This window comes from Tubulanus polymorphus, chromosome 9 (genome assembly GCF_964204645.1).
Source record: "Tubulanus polymorphus chromosome 9, tnTubPoly1.2, whole genome shotgun sequence".
Classification (NCBI taxonomy): domain Eukaryota; kingdom Metazoa; phylum Nemertea; class Palaeonemertea; order Tubulaniformes; family Tubulanidae; genus Tubulanus; species Tubulanus polymorphus.
Genome location: NC_134033.1, coordinates 12,297,504 through 12,317,253, shown reverse-complemented (window position 1 = coordinate 12,317,253; position 19,750 = coordinate 12,297,504). Strand labels below are relative to the sequence as shown.

Below are 19,750 nucleotides of genomic sequence, written 5' to 3'. Positions count from 1 at the left end.
TTTCTAATTGCTTCGCGTGTTTAATTAATTCTCTTTAAATTATCGCCATTGTCCAACCGAAAAACGATGCAAAATCTAGAACCATCCGTATCCGATCGTATGCAATAACACGACTCGTAAATAATCGTCCTAAAATCGCAAACGAAGCAAAAAACACGAATATTTGACAGATGACGCCGACCAGTCAGAACGCGCGTTACATCGACGCTAAATTACCTGCAGTCAGCAACAAAAAATTCATGAAAAATACCCGAAATTCGGATTAAAAAAACCGGTTATTAACTGGCTGAGAGTCGTGTGAAAAGATGTACAAGGTGTAGACCAGTGGCGCACGTAGGGATTGAAGATTATTTGTCGGTAAGTGGAAGCTTTCGTGCAATATTCGATTTTTTTCGATTACGGTCCCACCGGATAGAGTCTGTTTCCACTCCGTTCATCATTCGACATTTTCGACTTTCGTTACATTTATTGCACTCATGGCTCGGTATTTGGTATTTATCCAGGCAGGGTAATTGAATTATTTGGTGAGACTGTAGTTTCGGTCACAATTCTACTACAGTAGTGGTACTATCGTTTGGTTATGCGAGGGACGGACATTTTTTTTTTTTTGAAGTTGCACCACACATCCACGACCACCGCAATTTCTTTTGATGATAATTTTGATTCAAAACCCTTACGGTGCTGACTAATAAATATCCGAAAGTTGAGATAATTTGAAAATGTGAAAAGATTCCATCCTGGCACTGGCGGTGGTTTGAATTGCGGGCACATCGCGACAGTACATCTACACCACTGTGCGGTGTATCATTAATTACTAATACTCCACTATGTTTGACAGGTGCTGCCATCTTTCAATTGAGATAAAAACTTTACTAAACATCGGTGTACTTAGCAAAGTTTATCACCAAATAATACACCGCACTGCGGTGTATATGCACTGTAAGGGTCAAGATAAACTGAAATAATGAAGAAATTAAATCGCTTCTGGAGTTAAATATTTTTTTGTGAATCTGACTCCTAAGCTCAGTTTCGTAAAAATTAAAACTCAAATTTTTGGTTTAATTGCCATTGGTTACTTCATGTTTTCAATGAGGACAACAATTCAAACTTGAACATTTTAGGCTTAATTGTTTTTCATGAAACTGGGCCCTGCAGTAAGGGTTACTAATAAATGTTCACTTTAAAGGAAGATGAGATTTTCATCGTCAATGTCATCTATAGTTCCGAAGATTAAAACGTCGATTATTCCATAGAATTGGGTGCTGCGTGTAAAAAAAAAAACAGTGTGTACGCTAAGATATGCCAAAAGCAGCCCCTGGATTTACACGCTAATAAAACTAACTCGCACACATCTGTTTTGCTGCACAATTTTGGAATAGTGGTCTGAGCTCTGCGTTTCAATTATGCAGCAAAAATTTCATGTTTCACCCGAACCTGATTGTTGTTAGTTCCAGCCCCGGTGGATGTTTGTCACATCTTTTTGCGACAAAAATTATGGAATCGATTGTTTTTTAACGTCAACGTACGTCAACACTGCTACCGGTGATGATGTTGTTTCCATGGCAACCGCCGAAGCGTAGTATTGCCTTTTATTGTTTGGTTATTTTTTAATTGGTGTTGTTGTAGACGTGTTTTTAGGCAGTTACGATGCTGACATACCTGCGGCTATAAGGGTGGCCGCTTACCTGGAATTTAGGGAAATTTCATTTCTTTAAAAAAAAGCCAGGGAATAGTCAAGGAATTTTGTCGAAAAGAGAATGCTAAAAGTCGGGGAAATTTGATGATCAAATCCTTGGTTTGCCTGTCTTACGTACTTGATATGTCAGAAAATGAGTTTATTTTTGTCTGAGTTTGGCATCATGTTCGTGAAAAGCAAGGTTCATTGCATCTCTTATATTTCTGTCTTCAAATTAAAAGAGTTTTCTGTGATTGTTTCGATGATATTCTCGATTAAATCTTTTCAGATCGGTTACTAATAGTTCGGTAATATGAAGTCGCTCGTTCGGCGGTGTCGCTCGTAGCTGATAGATGGCGACATCAGATACATCCATGGCTTTCAACGCCATGGATGTTGACGTGGTAGGCGCGTCGACGAGCGCCGGCTCGACCACTGGTGGTGGCGCGTCGAGCGGTAACGGTGGCGTCGGTGGTTCGTTGAAACGGTGTAACAGCGCGCCGATGATCAATATCCAGTTACCCTGCCCTACGTAAGTATATCGCACCTCAAGCGTGGATCCAGCCTATAATCCCAGTGTTTTCGATAAGAGATTAACAAGCCAGGTCCCTTTGAAAAACAGGAGGGTCCCATAATATGTCACAGTCCTGGAAATGAAAGCTGGTTTGAAAAAACAGGCGGGTCCTTTACACAGACGACGGGTCCTTTACACGACAGCGACAGACGGGTCTGGGACCTGGGACCTGGCTCTTATTGAAAACACTGAATCCTGACTACAAGACATTATCGCAGGACCATCCGGGGGTGTCGTGGTCTTCCCCAGAAAATTTTAGAATTTTGTCACCTCCAGACGCATTCTTAGCCTCGTGTGTGGACATTGAATTTAATTTTTCGCACATCGATCTAGAATACTCTGAAAATAAGATCTGCTGCCTTTCCCCGGGAATTTTTTCACTGATTAATGTTCTCCCGTGTTTGTCATCTGGATCCGGTTCCACGGTTGTGGGTTAGAGTTAACTCCGAGTTAAGATTAGTTCATTTTCAATGATTTAACTCGGGGTCAAATTTTAACTAACAAATGTGGAACTGGGTCATATAACTCTATAACATTAAATTGCTATGAAAAATATATTGTATGCAAGTTGGAATATTCACCTGGGATAGCTTACTACTGGGGTCTATTTACAACTCTTTAGTCTCCCCTAGTCTACTGGCGTTAATCAGAACAGGGAAAGTTTAGAATTCTGGAAAAAACCCCGGGAATCGATTACGGTCACCTTGATTTGAAGAAAGTTATGAACAGTCGATTTATAGAAACAGCGATATTAGAATTGTTGAAATTGTTTTGTTTTTTGTATTAGTTTGACCAGTACGCCACAACCTCGTCTGACCCAGGATACCAGTAACCTGGGTCGAATTCGTAGATTCAGTACAAGTAGTCTAGCATTGAATAACCCGCAACAACCAGCGCAGTCTACATCATCAGTAAGTATTGTTACCCCTTCGTGCAGCGTGTTGTCACCCCTTCATGCAGGGTATTGTCACTACTCCACGCAGGGTCCTTTCACCACTTCCCCCATGCAGGATATTTCGACCCCTCAAATTCAGCCTTTGATTCCTTCAGAAATTACTCAATTTAGCAGTTAAAATGGGTACTGAGTTGTGTTGAAAGCATTGAATTTGAATCGGCGATGCTGTATCTTAGTTCACGTCGACCCTCGTCGTAGGATTTATCTCTATCTTTTTTTTGTTTGATTTTCAGCCGAATATAAAGTGTCCAACTCGATTACATCAGATTAAAAGTGAAGAGACACAAGATCGAGAAGTGCTACACGAACGCCAGACTCAGTCAGCGATGTTAATATCAAACGTCTGCGAAGATTTACATCTAGTAAGTGCTCGTGTCCTGTGTGGGGAGCTGGTCTCAGCTCCGTAGGATCAATACCTGTCCCATGTGGGGAGCTGGTCTCAGCCCTGTGGGATCACTACCTGTCCCATGTGGGGAGCTGGTCTCAGCTCCGTAGGATCAATACCTGTCCCATGTGGGGAGCTGGTCTCAGCCCTGTGGGATCACTACCTGTCCCATGTGGGGAGCTGGTCTCAGCCCTGTGGGATCACTACCTGTCCCATGTGGGGAGCTGGTCTCAGCTTTGTGGGATCACTACCTGTCCCATGTGGGGAGCTGGTCTCAGCCCTGTGGGATCACTACCTGTCCCATGTGGGGAGCTGGTCTCAGCCCTGTGGGTTCACTACCTGTCCCATGTGGGGAGCTGGTCTCAGCTTTGTGGGATCACTACCTGTCCCATGTGGGGAGCTGGTCTCAGCTTTGTGGGATCACTACCTGTCCCATGTGGGGAGCTGGTCTGAGTTCTGTGGGATCACTCTCTGTCCCATGTGGGGAGCTGGTCTCAGCTCTGTGAAATCACTCCCTGTCGAATGGTGGCGGTCTATGTTCAGTGGGATCAATCTGTCTGTCCTTAGTGGTCTGCCAATCTTAGTTCTTTTGGATCAATATATGCCCCATGTCGGTTTTATTGTCGGTCACGAGCTTAACGTGAGTTGTATGATTTGAAAGGTTTGATGGTTGTTTCTAGGATGACGCGATGGTTACAGATAGTGGTCCGCACAGACAACGTTCACTCAGTGAATCACTGCATGTATTCACCGGTTCACCGACACGTCTTAATAACAGAAAGGTAAGAAACGTAGCCTCGATGTAAAAGTAGCAATTGCAGTTGAAACTAAGACCCACGATATCAACCCTTTCAGCGTGTCTACACTACCGTGCGAATCTGGGATGGACTTTGCCAATTGACTACATGGCAGTGAAACGATTTTTAAGAATCACCTGTCAATCATTGTGAAATATTAGTAACTAACGATACGCCGCACTTGGGTGTTTATACACCGCACTGGGGTGTATAGCAGTATGCCTGTTATACATATTCGATGAATAAATGTCTATCAAATGACCTATTTTTCTCCAGCAATGCTATTCGCCGTTGATTCACGCAGCGCCCGTTAAACAGTCGGCTTTAACGCCTAGTCCAAGTCCGAGTCCGACGAGAAAATCCTTCACCAGGTACGTGCGCTGATGACTACGAGGTTTATGTCTGTCTTAAACTAGACTTTTGCGCCTTGATATAGCAAGATTTACTGTATATGTGCGATACTGCGGTCAGTTGCTCAAAAGTTTATCAAAGAAAACCGGCGGATAAATACCATAGTAACAATGAACTTTTAATTGTCGCTATGTCAACTATCCGCTTAGTAAACACTTAACAACTTTTGAGCATCTGACCCCTGAAGTCCCGCATTTATTTCTGAGATTTAGTGATATCTTAACGAGTGAACGTTTCTATTTTCCAGAAGAAGTTTGAGTCCGATCGCGTTGAAACCGAGTTCGTTGAGTTTAAAACGTAAACGTAAGTTTAAGATTTTAGATAATTATCCGCAAATGTAGGTCCAGTTTTCCCGACTTTTAAGGTTAAAATGAACTGAACTTTTCCGCCCTAAACCTGACATGCGACGATCAGGGTTTTGCAAGCAGGTTTGAGACTTTTTTCCCAACTTGACCGGGAAACTCTGCCACTGCCAGAATCCAAACCTGTGAACCCTGGATTGACAAGAGACCAGCGACATGACCTCATATTACTAACTAGTTTATCATCTTCGTGAAACTGGTCCCCCCGAATCTGAAGTTTGAAATCCGTCATTTCTTTGTTAATGTCATTTGATCGTGTTGTTTTTACGTATTTCAGTGGATGGAGATAGTGATTTTTGTTCGTTTAATATGAGTCCTGCGAAACGCTTCAGCTCTGGACCCGGTACGCCGGACAGATTAATCGTACCACATCCTCTTACACACAGGTGCGTATTTGTTTTATGATTATTGATTCAGAAATTCATCGTAGATTTATTTCGGTTTCACTGAAAACTTCACTGGAAATTCTGTCTGTGAATGTCTGTGAAAATTATTGGAAAAAAATGTGAACATTTTGAAATGTGTGAAATTTTACAAAATTTTGTATGTTCCCTATTTGAGGAGGGTTGAAATTGTGTAATATTATGCTCAATGTTTTGGAAAAAATGGCCAATTTTGCGCACAAGGGGAGGGGGATTGATATACTGCCCACATCGACACCAGTCGTGGTGGAATTTTGGTTAATTTTGATTTAGTTCCAAGAGGAAATACAGATGTTCTGTTATGTCAAAAGATAGGGGAGGGGGCTGGCACAAGGGGAGGGGGCTGGAAAATTCAATTCTTATGCAAACGTAAAAGATTAATGATCCGTACAGAATATTCATATTTTAACAATTTTGACGTCACAAAATGTGAAAAAAATAATCGAGGTTTTTTTGCACAGTAAAAAATCTTTAAAAAGAAGTTTTGATTAAGAAAAGATGATGGGAAAACTTTGAAATTTCATTAGACACCGATCTCAACCCTGGATCCACTTACACTAAAAGGTTTAACTAAAAAAAATTTCTAAAAAAATGTTTTCATTAATTAAGTCTCCGCCTAAATCTATTCGGGAATTGATCATTCTTTTCGTGAAACTGCACCCAGTGGTGGTTAATTTAAACAGTAAACAAGGAGGCCACTTACCCGGAAAACAGGGAAAAGTCAGGAATTTTGTAGGTAAAAGAAAAAAAGCTTGATATCGGGGAAAAGTCAGGAAAATTTGTTGAGATTGTTAGATCACGCGTAAAAGCAAACAGTTTCCATCTATGTGTTACGTATTTGATCGTGTGTTAATTAATTGAATTCTCTATATACATCGTTTCAGTATATCGTGCAGTAGTTTAGAAAGCGGCAGCCCGGAGCAGTTAGTACCAGCAGGTGGCGCCGCCGGCGTTAAATCGTCTCTAGCGCAGCAGCAGCATCAGCTGCCGACGTCTGCTTCGAGTCCGACGTGTTACACGTTTCGACCGGTCGCGATGGCCGACACGTCGTCGTCGGCGATGACCGACTCGGAGAACTCGGACATGAACGAACAAACGACTAGTATGAGTGATTCTAGTATACAACATATGCAGTTCTCACCGGCGTCCGTATCTCATCATACGTGATGTCGACGCTGACCCCTGGTGGAGACCGCCGCCGTCGATGCTGACCCCCACCACCGCCATCTCAAAACTAGTTCGCGTCGAAATTTACGAGATAGATGTCATCGGAACACGGTGATTGGGATTTAACGATTCATTCCGACTTATGCCGTCTCGCGACGAAATTTACTGAATATGCTGTCGGAATACAGATATCGGATTTGTGTAATCTTTATGCGCAAAGTCTTATTTTTTAGCACCAATCGGTTATATACTAGAATGAATTTCACAGTTAAAAATTGGTTACAGTCAACCATCGATATACTGCCCACATCCACACCAGTCGTGGCGGTATTTCGGTTAATTTTGATTTAGTCCCAAGTGGAAATACAGATGTTCTGTCATGTCAAAAGATATGAAAAGATCGCTGGCGGGGGCTGGGGGGGTTTAACGAGACGCGTTATCAAATGTGTATTATAATTCTTTAAATCTATGAGCACAATGCAATACCAGTCGGCGTATAGTCGATGCGTAATATAAAAACCACATATACATAGCCATTACCATAAACATTATAGCCAAAACAATGAGGCGTCCGCGAATAGGGTACCGGTATACATCACCAGATGGGGTGACTGTTTTTAGTAAGAAATTAAGAAGCCCCCTTCGAAAAACAGGAGGGTCCCATAATATGTCACAGTCCCTGAAACGAAAGCTGCTTTGAAAAAACAGGTCGGTCCTTAAAAAACGACAGACGGGTCTGGGACCCGGGACCTGGCTCTTATTGAAAACACTGGGTGATTAACAATTCAGTTGCAATCAACAGTGAACGGGACCCATCTCTCCAGATTTACAGAGCACGCAATTGTTCCTGATTTTCAGTATTTGTTATAACAAGAAATACTGATTTGATTTGTTTGATGCATACTGAAATATGAAAGATGTTGCCCGGAGTGAACCCGAGCGGAACGTTTTATACGAACGTCGTTTGTCTTTTGTAAGATGAACGTATTGATTCAGTAGTAGGCCTAGCTGAATTGTGCCATCGTCGCGACGGATAACGAGTTTTATGTGTGCCAAAAAAATAAACGAATAAACCACATTACTGTTTTCATCATCGGGAGTTGAAACCGATCAAATAGGAAATAATTGTAAAACCAGAATTTACTGTAAGATATAGGATGCCGACTATTTGAGAGTAGTTTCTACCTTTGCTAAGAGCTCAACTGCTCTTCGATGCCCCTCTTGAAGGAAGGCTGAAATAGCTCAAAAACAACCTTGAAAAGGTTTGAAAAGTTTTATGAGGCCAAATTTCCAAGTAAACAAATTGCGACGAGGTTTTGAGTTAGGTATGAGAGGCGGGGCTTGTGCCCCGAAAAATCGTTTCATCGGCAACCTGTACAACCTTTTTCTCCCTGAGAGATTCCTTTAATGTGTCTATTTTAAAGTGTACTCTTTTCTACAGCGCAGTGGTCAAAATCTGAACTCGGACTTGCGCCTGCAGTGAATTGGAAAATCAGACGTATTTTGCATACTATACTTTACGAATGACCCATTACTGAAAGGGATGTTTTAATATTCGTCACTTGATAGATTGTATTCGTGAATTTGTGATTCCTTCAGACTTCACCCAAGTGAAGGGAATTGGTTTAAAATGTGTTTTAAACACAAATTGTATTACTTGTATTACTATTATTTCGTACATGTTGTTATTGGTTATAACGAGTATTTGTTGATGTTGTCATAGCGATTTTGTTTTTTAGTTTCGACTGAAACGTTAACGGCGTGTGTCTGTCCGTTGATTAATTATCGCCTATTCATGCGTGCGTCGACCACCAGGTGGTGTTGTTCGTGTGGGCTCTGTTGTACAAATAGTGTGTATATAGTTGTGAATATGAACGTAACGAAAATGTAGGAATTTCGTCGCTGTGGTCCCTCGTAATTAAAAAACAATAATCTCGCAAAGCGGTTCCTCGTTCCCTAACTCAAAACTTGGCTTGTGGAACTATGGAGACCAACCAGCCGGATGCCCGGAGGTTGGTTAAAAGTTTAACCAGCTCAGTGCTGATACAGTAGAACTCACTTAACCCTTTCAGTGCGTCTACACCGCAGTGCGGTGTACGAATCAGTGATGGATTTTGCGAGTACACCGCTCTGCAGTGCATTGATTTAATTAGTAATTACTAATTATCTCTCTTGAAAGATAGCAGCACCTGTCAAATATAGTGAAATATTAGTAACTGACGATACACCGCGCCAGGGTGTAGACGCACTATAGTGCTATTCCCGTTATTCAACACACTAGGGTGGAATTTTTCAGAATTTTCAAATTATCTTCAGCATTATAGGGTATTAGTTAGTCAGCACTGAAAGGGTTAATTCGAATCACCTGGGGCTGGTGGAAAATTTTATCCGAGTTAAACGAAATCTGAATTATGTGCTCTCTCATTTGAATAGAAATAACCTAGAGGGGACTGGAATTTTAGTCCGAAATAAGTGAAAATCCAAACCGACCCGCTGACTTATTAATACCCTAAGTGCTGGAGAAAATGTGAAAATTCCACCCTAGTGTGTTGAATAACGGGAATAGCACTATAGTGCGTCTACACAGCGGCGCAGTGTATCGTTAGGTAATTATTTCACCATGTTTGACAGGTGCTGCCATCTTTCAATAGAGATAAAGACTAATTACATCAATACACCGCAGTGCGGTGTTCTAGCAAAATCCATTACCAATTCATACACCGCACTGCGGTGTAGACGCACTGAAAGGGTTAAGCGAGTTATGCTGTTAATACTGGAAAGTGATGGAGATCATTTGAAAATTTAGAAAAAAGAATTCCCTGCGGTGTGTGTTGAATAACGGGCACACCGCTATAGTCAATCTGCAATACGGCTTATTCTTCTCAATTGAAAATACTTTGCATTTACCTTCGTCGCCCTGCATCGAATTAACCAACGACGAGCTTTTGTTGTAGATTCGGGTTATCATTGTACATACTGTCTTCGTGTTATATCGTAATGCTAGGAATATTTTTGTAAATGTTTTTTGATGAAAAAAAAACCTACAGCAGTCATTTTCGTGTGAGCAATAATCAACATAAGTGATGAAATACTAGAGAAATCGGCTCGGCATTTAAACAGGTTCTGTAGATATCTGTATTCGTGCTTTAAATTAGATACGGCAGACGCTTCCTTACTCGGTACTGGCTTTGATTCGGATAAAGCTTCGTCCTGAGTTTTAAGATTTCACTCGTCGACACTGGATTCAGTAGATTATAGTTACATGTAAATCTAATTGGATAAACCTGTTCCATTATTCTCAACAGGGTATCTGCAGTTAACTTAACCACATATCCCGATTCTTAAGTCAGAGAAATCAGTCCCAATGCTGATGAGTTCCCCGATTCTCGACTCGGTGAAATATTTACAGCAGCCCCAATACTACTGAGTTCCTTGATTCTCAACTGAGTATCTAGTCAACTCTACAGTCTCCCATCGCCACCGATTAAGGCAGAGTTTACACTGTAAAATTTGGTGGAGCTGTGGAACCGGCATCAAATTAAACCGACCTCTGTGAACCTAGATCCACAGTCCTGATGAAACCTGCATGAACAAACTGTGGATCTGGGTTCAGAGTCGAATAAAACCCACAAAGTCAAATAAAACCATAAGTGAAGCAGAACCTTAGATCATTTAATTGCGGGAGTCAAAATTGAAGAATTTTGTAGAGATCTGATCGGTTTATAGAAAGTATATTATTCATGATATTAAGGGATATCTCGTCCTGTCTCAGCAGGGATTCGAACCTGGTGGCATCGCGAGACTGCTATTTGTCCCAATGGCGGTGTGTAATCAAAGACTTTTCCTGTAATTTTGTTTCTGATTCTTATGTTGTCCATCGATTCCCTTCTTTCGATGCGAGACGACATTTTAAAGCGAGAAAAAATCGCTTGTACATAGTAACGATATAGAAATTAATATAATATTGTAAATAGAAAATATATTGTAAATATTAATTAATATTATAATAATTTACATCTTAAACTATGATAATTATTATTATTATTGAGTATTATTATTATTATTATTATTATATCTATCGATAATAAACTATTATATTATTATTAGTTGTAAATGATGTTAATTGAGTTTTTTCGTCGCTCCGTTATAACTCTTCTGCAGAAAGAGATGTTCGTCTGGAAGCTGATCCAGGGTACCTATGCGTCACACATGAGGGCTGTGACTATATCAAATCACTCGCAACCACCTTTTGAAGGCTAGGGCTAGTTCCGAATAGATTGGTTACCGGTCTCTATCTTCGCCATTGAGTCTCAGTTCCAAAAAGCAAGAAGGGTCGATTTTCTTTCATATGCGTTCTGGAACCTAACCTTAACTCACTGTGATCTAACGCATGCGTATGAAGGTGTACAACTAAGACGATTCAAACAAAATTGAAGAGAGATGGACACTTAGAAGCGGGTTTCGAACCCGGCCGGGCCAGTATGTTGCTAGCGTAACGTCTTTCCTCTAGACCACCGGTGCTCGTTATTTCCCAACGAAGGTTTGAATTAGATAAACTTAACCTTAGCCCCTAAAGAGCATCACCTCTGCAATTCAAGTTGCTGTGGCCATCGAGTTACTTCCCGATATAGTAGAATATCGAATTATCAACCGTCATGTGCTGTCGCTAGGAGTAACGTTAACGGCAATTATGCGAACTAACTATTTCCTCGCATGCCACAGTCAAGGAATCTCGCTGTCGGTTTAGTTCATATATTTGCCGTTAATGTTATATCTAGGGACAGCACTTGGCGGTCTAGATTTGACACAACACTGGTGGCACTGAACTTTTGAAAATTTCGCAATTACTGAAAAACAGTACCGACATTATACATGGACAATACAGCCGTAAATAAAAAGTGAATTCGTGATATTTTCTGCTAATAAGAGTTTATTATTTTCTATAAAGATCTACAGACAGCCGGTAGAGGCTTGCTTCCCGCCGCGGGCCTTGCTATAGGTAGAGATCTCAAATAGACACCTGCACTACTTTGTAAACAGGAGTGTTTGGTAGTGGAGCAGCTCGGCATTGCGCTAATCGATTCAAATTTTGCAATGACATCATTTAATCAGTATCGGATGCAAGTTATTACGTACAATTTTACATATTTTAATACATAGAATTGAAATACTAGATCAAAGTATACTAAATATATCGTCGATAAGTTGATACTTAAAAACTTAAACAGACTTAAAAAACCAAACACCGTGAACAATTAGGAGCCTCAACTACAAGCGTGGTATGAATTCTTACTTTAAACCAAGATGCAAGTTATTTTTCTTGCCTGACCTTAAAGACTGAATCATTTGATGATGGACTTTTTTCGTCCCCAAAAACCCGTTAAATGTCTTTATTTTTTGACCCCCGTTGTGCGCCGAGGCCCATTCGCTAGATTTACCGCTCTTGTGCCCTAATTTGTAATTACTCGAATACGTCTTGTGCGCTCGTGAACCAGCGGCACCAGTTCCTTGACTGAAGGTTTCCAGTTTACCTAACTGATTTGACGTTCTGCCCACTGATTGACTACCCATATTCAAATAATTTGCCCAATTGGCATTTCCGAGACCCGATAAAGCCTTTCCAGTGGCCATACCTTGTATTGTGTTCCCTCCGCCACTTGTTGAGCCACTGCTCGACAATCCAAATTTACCACTTTGACCAAGTGCTACCATGTTTCCTAACGCCTTATGCCTCCAGCCGTGACTAGAGCCATGTCCTTTAACAATTTTTGCGGCCACCCGTGACGTTTTTCCGTTTCCACCAGCGCCATTTCCACCACCACCTATCAACTGCGGAGGTGCTACGTGGAATCGTTGAGTTTCAGTTCGATGCGACGCCATTTTCTGAGCAGACACTTTTCTGAGCTGACTCCCCGTACCAAAAGCCTTGCTTCCCGAAACTAACCCAGTCCCGTCTTTACCCGCAGATATACCATGCGCGGTATTACCTCCATTCTTGACCAGACTAGCTATTCCGTGACTACCAATTCCGATTTTACCAAACTTACTTGAGGTTCCGCTCAATGATTGGCTGCCACCAATATTTTGACCGGTGATAAAGCTGTTTCCCAAGCTCGCAATATTAGTTTTTCCACCACTTGTGGTGCCCTCTGGCGCCGTGCTCTCACTAGACTGCCCATCTACCGCACTTGATACCGTCGCTGCAGCTTCCATTTTCCCCAACCCCTCCAGTTTGCCACCCGAATTTGAATCCGCATGCCCGTTTCCTTGTCCTTCTACAATTTTCGCACCCACCCTTCTTGTCGTTTCGCCGCCGCCCGATCCAATCGACTGGACCACTTGGGCGTTGTCACCGCTGCTCGTAGCGCCCCCACGCAGTAATAGTGGAGGTGGTACATTGAATCGCTGAAGACTGGTTTGTTGACCAACTGATGCTTCCTGAGCAGACGTTTTGGGCCCCCCGAAGCCCATACTTAAACCCCCAGTTAACCCATTCCTAGCTATACCCGCAACAAAACCTTGCACAGCTTTACCCCCATGTCTTATACCACTGGCGACTTTTTCCGTTATCGCTTTTAAACTGCCCAAAATATTCATATTTGAAGTTATTCGCGGAACGCAGTAAGCTGAATTACCCTTACCGATATTCAGTGTCACTTGCCAATAGCCGGGCTTACAACCGCCTGAACTATCCACCGATCTCAAATCTTTCTGATTAATCTCCTTGCCGCACTTCAGTTCGTCGACCGGTATATAACCCCTTTCACACTTTCCTTTTATCTTAGTTTTCTTCTCGGAAAGATCGACGATTGTATATTCTATTTTGGCACAGACCGAGCGACGTTTTTTCGTGATTTTTCGATAGTTCACGTCGCACGTGCCGTCAACTTTCAGCGGCTTCGTCTTTGACTTCGTGTCGACCCGCTCTAAAACCTGAGAACAGAATTTATGTCAAAGACTATCGAATCAACCGCCTCAACAGTGAGTGCTTATAACGGTAGAGTCAACCCATCGGCCACGAGAATGGTTTGTTCATAAAATACCCAGTTGCTGGCATAGTGACAGTTGAAGAGTGGTCCAATAAGAACTACGGTACTCTACCCACTCCCATAACAGCAAAGGGTGGAATACAATACCCAAGGCCCTCGATACCTTAATAACTGTCATTCACCCGACCATGCGGTTCCGAATTATCTTAGTGGCAGCTCATCGTCACAAACAAGGGAATTAAAGCTCTTTTTTGCCGAATTGCATCGGAGATGGTCAGGGCTGTGTCCGTTTAAGTTTATGGAGCACTTCTTGTAGCGGACACAGATTCGGATCAAGCTAAAACGAATGACTACTTACTTTTATGTGTGATGGTTGCGGTTTAGTGGACAGTAGCAATAACTTCATCAGTTTGTACAAACTGAGACAGACGAGTTTCTTGTCGTATTGTATCATGGCGTAATCGTCCGCGCAGATACGATCCGCGGGAGCCGGCCTCGCGTACGGTTTGACGATGTCCCAAACCTCTTTACTCACTGACGGTACGTTCAACGTCTTTTTCATCACTGAAATGAGAATTGTATATATGTATACTTTGGCGATGAGTCTTAGGAGCCGTGCTCGACATTAGATCGACATAAAGACACAAACGTTCGGGAGAGTTAAGTTTAATCGACAACAACACCATGGAGTTGTCATTTCCAAATGCCCGGTAATCAGTGTATGCCACGGGTCAGTCAAACAGAACTGACCACTGTCAGTGGCTATAGTGTGAAAACTTGCAGTGCTCAACAGAGATGCGAACTGTTACCCGTGGAAATGCGATCTGGTAACCGCAAACGATGCCAAATATCATACCTGTTTGGTCCTTTTCATTCGCAATCTTTTGAATAGCGACTCCGAAGCCTCCGACTTTCACTGGATCAATTACTTTTTCGGAGCCTAGAGTTGATATCATCAGTTTACGGGCCTGCACGTTACCGCTACCCACGTAGTACGTGTTGCTTAGATCCGCCAATTTTTTCAAACGCCCATAAGCGTTATCTTTCGCTTTTGCGGGCTGAAATCCGCCCATTAGGACGACCTTACCAGCCACTCCCGGTCGGAAACAACCATCATCAACTTGCTGAAATAAACAAATAATCATTATTGGACTAGATATAACTTCGTTTAGGGGCCAGTTTTTCCAGTGGATAGTTGGGTGACAAGGTGATAATTGAAACTACACTGTGACTATTGTATTAAATAAAAATTTGAGAAACCTCCGCTCCCAGTTGCACAGTCTAAAAGTAGTAAAAATTCGTAAGATCGGACTAAAGTTGTTAGATTGTGTATAAACCCATAATAAGGTTTCAGACTGGTCATGACTGCGCAACTAGCCCTGGAGATTTGGACCAATACGCCTGAACCTACTTTGATCGCATCTTCGAGAATGTCTCCGACTCGCGGTTGTTCGGCGCAGTATTTCATAGCTTTGATCTTCTGTACGAATTCCTCTACCAAACTGTTCCCCTCGATAACAACTTCGAATTTTTTACTCCCACACCGGGACACCACCTGAAATCATGATACATACGTACATGATTGAGTCTACAAAAGGCGGATCTAAAGGAAAATTGGAAGGCCGGGGTCCAGGAGAAAAGAAAAGGCGTTTCTCGGATAAAGCAACAATCTCAAAGCCACTAGTGGAGTCTCAACCCCAGTATTAGCTTTGAAGGATACATCCGAAAGGACGAGTGTCAAATGATTTGCAGGCATTAACCACCTCTGTCTTGGCGAAAAGGGTAACTAACCTCAGGGGAAGGCAGGCCGGATCCGGACGACCCCCGAAACCACCTCCTAAATCCACCCCTAAAGAAACGGATGCAATTGAAAATTTTGATACCGTAATTTTATCGTCTTCGGTGAAGTCTGGATTTTTGACGAGGTTCGTAAGAGCTTTTCTCATCGCGGCGACTGGCTTCTTACCGGTGTTTATCGAATTGTCAATAACGAACATCAACGACCGAGGCCTTTTACCTAAAATAATGATTTAAATTCATCAAAATGTGTACCATCGCACTGGGAGATAATGTACAAGGAATTGCTCCGAGAAAGACGACACTCCTAAGCAGAGAAACACGGAAACAAGAGACAGAAACATGCCTCCGAGCGTTTCACTGTATTTTCAAAAAAATAGATGTTTCCGAGATGTTTGATCTCGTGTTTCTGTGTTTGCGTGTTTCGCCGTGTGTCGTGGGCTTTACCTGAAGGATCACTCGATTTTTCGGCAGATTCATCAGGTTCTAATAAATAGATGATATTGTCATTGATTCAAATTCATTCAGATTCAATTAAGGATAAATTCAATTCGAAATAAGATATTTTGCCACGGAAAAATAGCCTGACCTTTAGTGGGGATCGGTTCGTTGCAAACTTGCACCTCGAGAGGCAATTCGGTTGAGACGAGTTGCTTGAAGTCGCTGGCACTTGTCAAGTCAGACGGATCACTGGACACAAATTTAGACAGATCTTCCGCCGTTGCCGAACCTCCCACGTTCACCAGCGAAATGTCATAGTTTTCGTCTAGTTTTCCCTGCAGATGGTGAATTTTAAAACTGTCAATTCGAATAACTAAAGCTTACATTCACTTTAACCTCTACATGTCTTTATGATTACACTAAAGAAATGTTTCATACAATTAGAAAAGAAAATGTGTTTGTTAGGTTTTCGAAATGAATGCTAGAAATGTATATTCGGACATCCTTTCCTGACAGATCTTCGAATCTGATGGTAATGGCAAGATCGACTCATTCGGAAGGAGAGGGTGAACTCTTGGCACGTTTCTAATAGTTACCAGCCTTAGTCGTGGAGTGAATTTCCCGATGAAAACGATTCGTTTCTTTTCGACGCCTCGGCGAAAAATGAGTTCTGCGTGACGCGAAATGTATCTGACTGCATCGGACACTCGAGCGGTACCGCCCAGAAATGGTAAGCGCCAGACTGCTTTTGCGACGTCAGTTTTGCATAGAACCCACCGTGGATAGATGTAAGTAGATGTTTTCCGGGAATCTGAGTAAACTATCGCTCCGATCTGAAATTAGAAGTGATGAATGCATTGGATGGCACATCGATCTGGTACGCGTTAGTCTTCCCTCGTTCCGGAGAGATACTGGACCCATATGCAGAAGGCTCTTCTCCATAGAACAGGGAGAGGCGAATTCAAATAAAAAGGAATTTGTGTCACCGAAATCCAAAGGGTGTCCCCAGAAAATTGAGAAACATCGATGCTTTTGTGGAATTTCCTGCATTTCTTGCATATGCAAGTTTCCTCAGGATTTTGATGTCGACTGCTATGGATGATACAAACTCGATCCTCTTTGTAAACCTTATGCCGCAGGCCTTTAATCAAAACATTTTTCCGTTTCCTAAAATCAGGAAACGTCTATGAAATGCGGCGCTGGATTTGAGCGACTTACTTGGACATTTTTTGGTCTGATCTTCAAGTATTTCAATGAATTGATGACGAACTGTTTTTGCAACTGGAAATTTTCGTAACCGCTTTCGACGGAACCGTCCAAAACGTAAACAACATCCATAAACTGATCGTTCACCGCACAAGAGGTGGGAAGTTCTAAAAATTTCAAATTACAATATTGACTTCCATAAGATGCAATGACGTTATTCTTAAGAAGTGAGTGGGTAGCAATAACATAATGCGTAGTATAAGTGTGAAAGTTTGTTCTTATTTGGATATTCACCCTGGATGTATGGTTGCGCCAATACCGGTCTACAAGCGTAAGGTCGCAGTTGCGCCGTAACGTCATCGGTCAAATCTTTCGCTGTATCGACGGTGACCACCTGCATTCCAAACGTATCCTTCAGCGAACTGAGCGTCGTAACGAATTTGATTTCGACGAACTGTTTTCGAATTTTTCGGAGCAGTTTATCGAAACCGTCGTTCAACACGTGCGCACCGCCGTTCGTTACGAACACGACCACGTGACCGTAACCGGAAGTGCGCCGATAACCCGGGTCGGTAGCGGCGGCGAGCAGTAGTTGTTGGGTAGTGTATTTTATATCACCCATGCTATCAGGCTCTCGTATTTTTGAAATTTCGCCGGAGAAATTCTCGTTGCAGTAGAACTGATTGTCGGTGAACACAGAAGGCGATGGCTCTTCTGAATACGGTAGACTAGGTATGACAGCCACCTGTTGGATGTTAAAATCATAGTTAGAAATTTTATTTCACCATCTGTGGCCCTCGTAGTTTATTTACTGTAAACCTGTTCAAAATAATCTTTAGCCAACTGCGCGAATGAACTGCGTGCTTGCCCACCCGACTAAACTATACTTACCATCACATTTGACCAACCGAGATAAAAGTTGTCCGCGACAAATCCTGCGATGATACCTTTCGCTTTTTCGAAGTCGAAGCTTTGTCGATCGACAATGAAAGTAACGTCCAATTTTCTGGAACATTTTCCGCCGCATTCGACCCGCTGCAGTAAACCGCAACAGACAGTCATAATGATCATAGATGCAACACTCGACCGCAGCATTTTTACCTGTTTGTAAAAACACGATTAGGGCTTCCGTTTACGTAACGTTTGTTGTATGCTGAAGAGGTAGAAATTCGCATTGTGACGAAGACAATAACTAGACAAACCCACAATCAAACTACTGAAAAGTTATTCGAAACATTTAAAACAAGTTCAAATCTATTACGAGATCTTTCTCAAAAACCTGTCGTCGCGGTTTCACTGTTTTCTCAACAATTTGATTTCCCAAAATTCTCCTTTCAAATTTTGTTATTTCCTGAACTCAATTAGATCTCACAAAAACAACTTTCGCAATTCAAGGAGAAATCATTTCCACAATAGGAAAAAAATCTTCCTCAATTCTCGTTCCTAGACTTTATCTCAACTGTGACGTCATCTCCACGAGAGAAATGTCTAAAAAGATGTCGACTTACGTTTTCGTTTTCCTCTGGGCGCGTGCGGGAATCCGTCAACTACATTCGAGTCGTTCCTCGAAACAAGACCGAAAAGTGAATCGAATTAATTAAAAGCATCTATTACCCATATTCGTCAACGAATCACAGTCACGGGCAAAGCACCGATTCAAATTACCCTTTGTTTCTAAACTGGATCGAACATGTGCCTTCGGTTCATTCGATATGGAGTACATTGTTTGGAGAAAAGCACTTGTTCCACTTTTGCAACTGTTAATGAAGCTAACGCTCATTATTAGAGCGAGTGAGAGTGAGGGCGTGGAATTCATGGAAAGGCTGATTTTACTGTTGCAGGTGTTGTCGAGGAGTCTTGAAGTGTATTTGAAAATACTACACGAATGAAAAAAAGGTTGTTTGGAAAGCGATGAACTCTATCTCTCTATCGTCTCAGGTGCGGATCCTGGTTCTTCCAAGGGGCGGCTCCCCTAATATAAGAAGATAGATGGAAATATTCCTTGCATTGCAAATAGCCTTATATTCATTCTCGTAGTTTTTTCAAACACATTTCAAGACATGTGAAACTTGTATAAGTAGTAAGGCGAAACTAGTCATTCCATGAAAATCACAAAAAAACAGGCACCGCATTTCATTTTGGGATCTGTTTTGTCTAAAGCTAATCCCTCGAGTATTCCTGGCGTCTAAAAATGATGTGGAAAAGATACGCGTCAAAAAGCGGCGACATCATGCCAGGCGCGGATACTCAATCGGGAAGGCATTCTCAGAAAATAACTGGCATAAGGAGGGCTGGCGCTAATTGAGGGGGCGTTCTATCAAGGGTTGACTGAAATGCGTACGGGACATAGCAAGTCTGTATACCAGTCGTTGTTACCGGCTAGGTACTAGACTAGGGACATAGCAAGATACGGAATCAATGAATTTGTCTCCGCGAGATGGAACAATCCTCCTCCGCCATGAGATGCAGCCTCAATGTACGTGTATCATCAGCCGCACAAATAACAAGCGTCCACCGATTGAAAAAAAACCAAAACTTTCCGAATTTTATTTAGATATAATTTATTGGG

General features: G+C 42.1%; 1 protein-coding gene across 1 annotated transcript; it reads left to right on the top strand.

The window, feature by feature from the left end:
- Positions 1-218: 218 nt before the first annotated feature.
- Positions 219-10,709, top strand: LOC141910973 (uncharacterized). The gene is made up of 9 exons (XM_074801881.1): positions 219-357; positions 1,965-2,207; positions 3,037-3,160; positions 3,438-3,566; positions 4,270-4,371; positions 4,663-4,757; positions 5,045-5,100; positions 5,437-5,545; positions 6,466-10,709. Exons 2-9 carry the CDS (start codon positions 2,029-2,031, stop codon positions 6,746-6,748), a joined length of 1,077 nt encoding a protein of 358 aa, XP_074657982.1. The 5' UTR covers positions 219-357; positions 1,965-2,028; the 3' UTR covers positions 6,749-10,709.
- Positions 10,710-19,750: the final 9,041 nt, after the last annotated feature.

Bases quoted from the DNA above. Each gene is read 5' to 3' on its own strand.
- LOC141910973 (XM_074801881.1), top strand. From the start codon at position 2,029: ATGGCGACATCAGATACATCCATGGCTTTCAACGCCATGGATGTTGAC. The intron at 2,208-3,036 runs GTAAGTATATCG...TTTTTGTATTAG, and splicing joins ATCCAGTTACCCTGCCCTAC to TTTGACCAGTACGCCACAAC. The intron at 3,567-4,269 runs GTAAGTGCTCGT...GGTTGTTTCTAG, and splicing joins TCTGCGAAGATTTACATCTA to GATGACGCGATGGTTACAGA.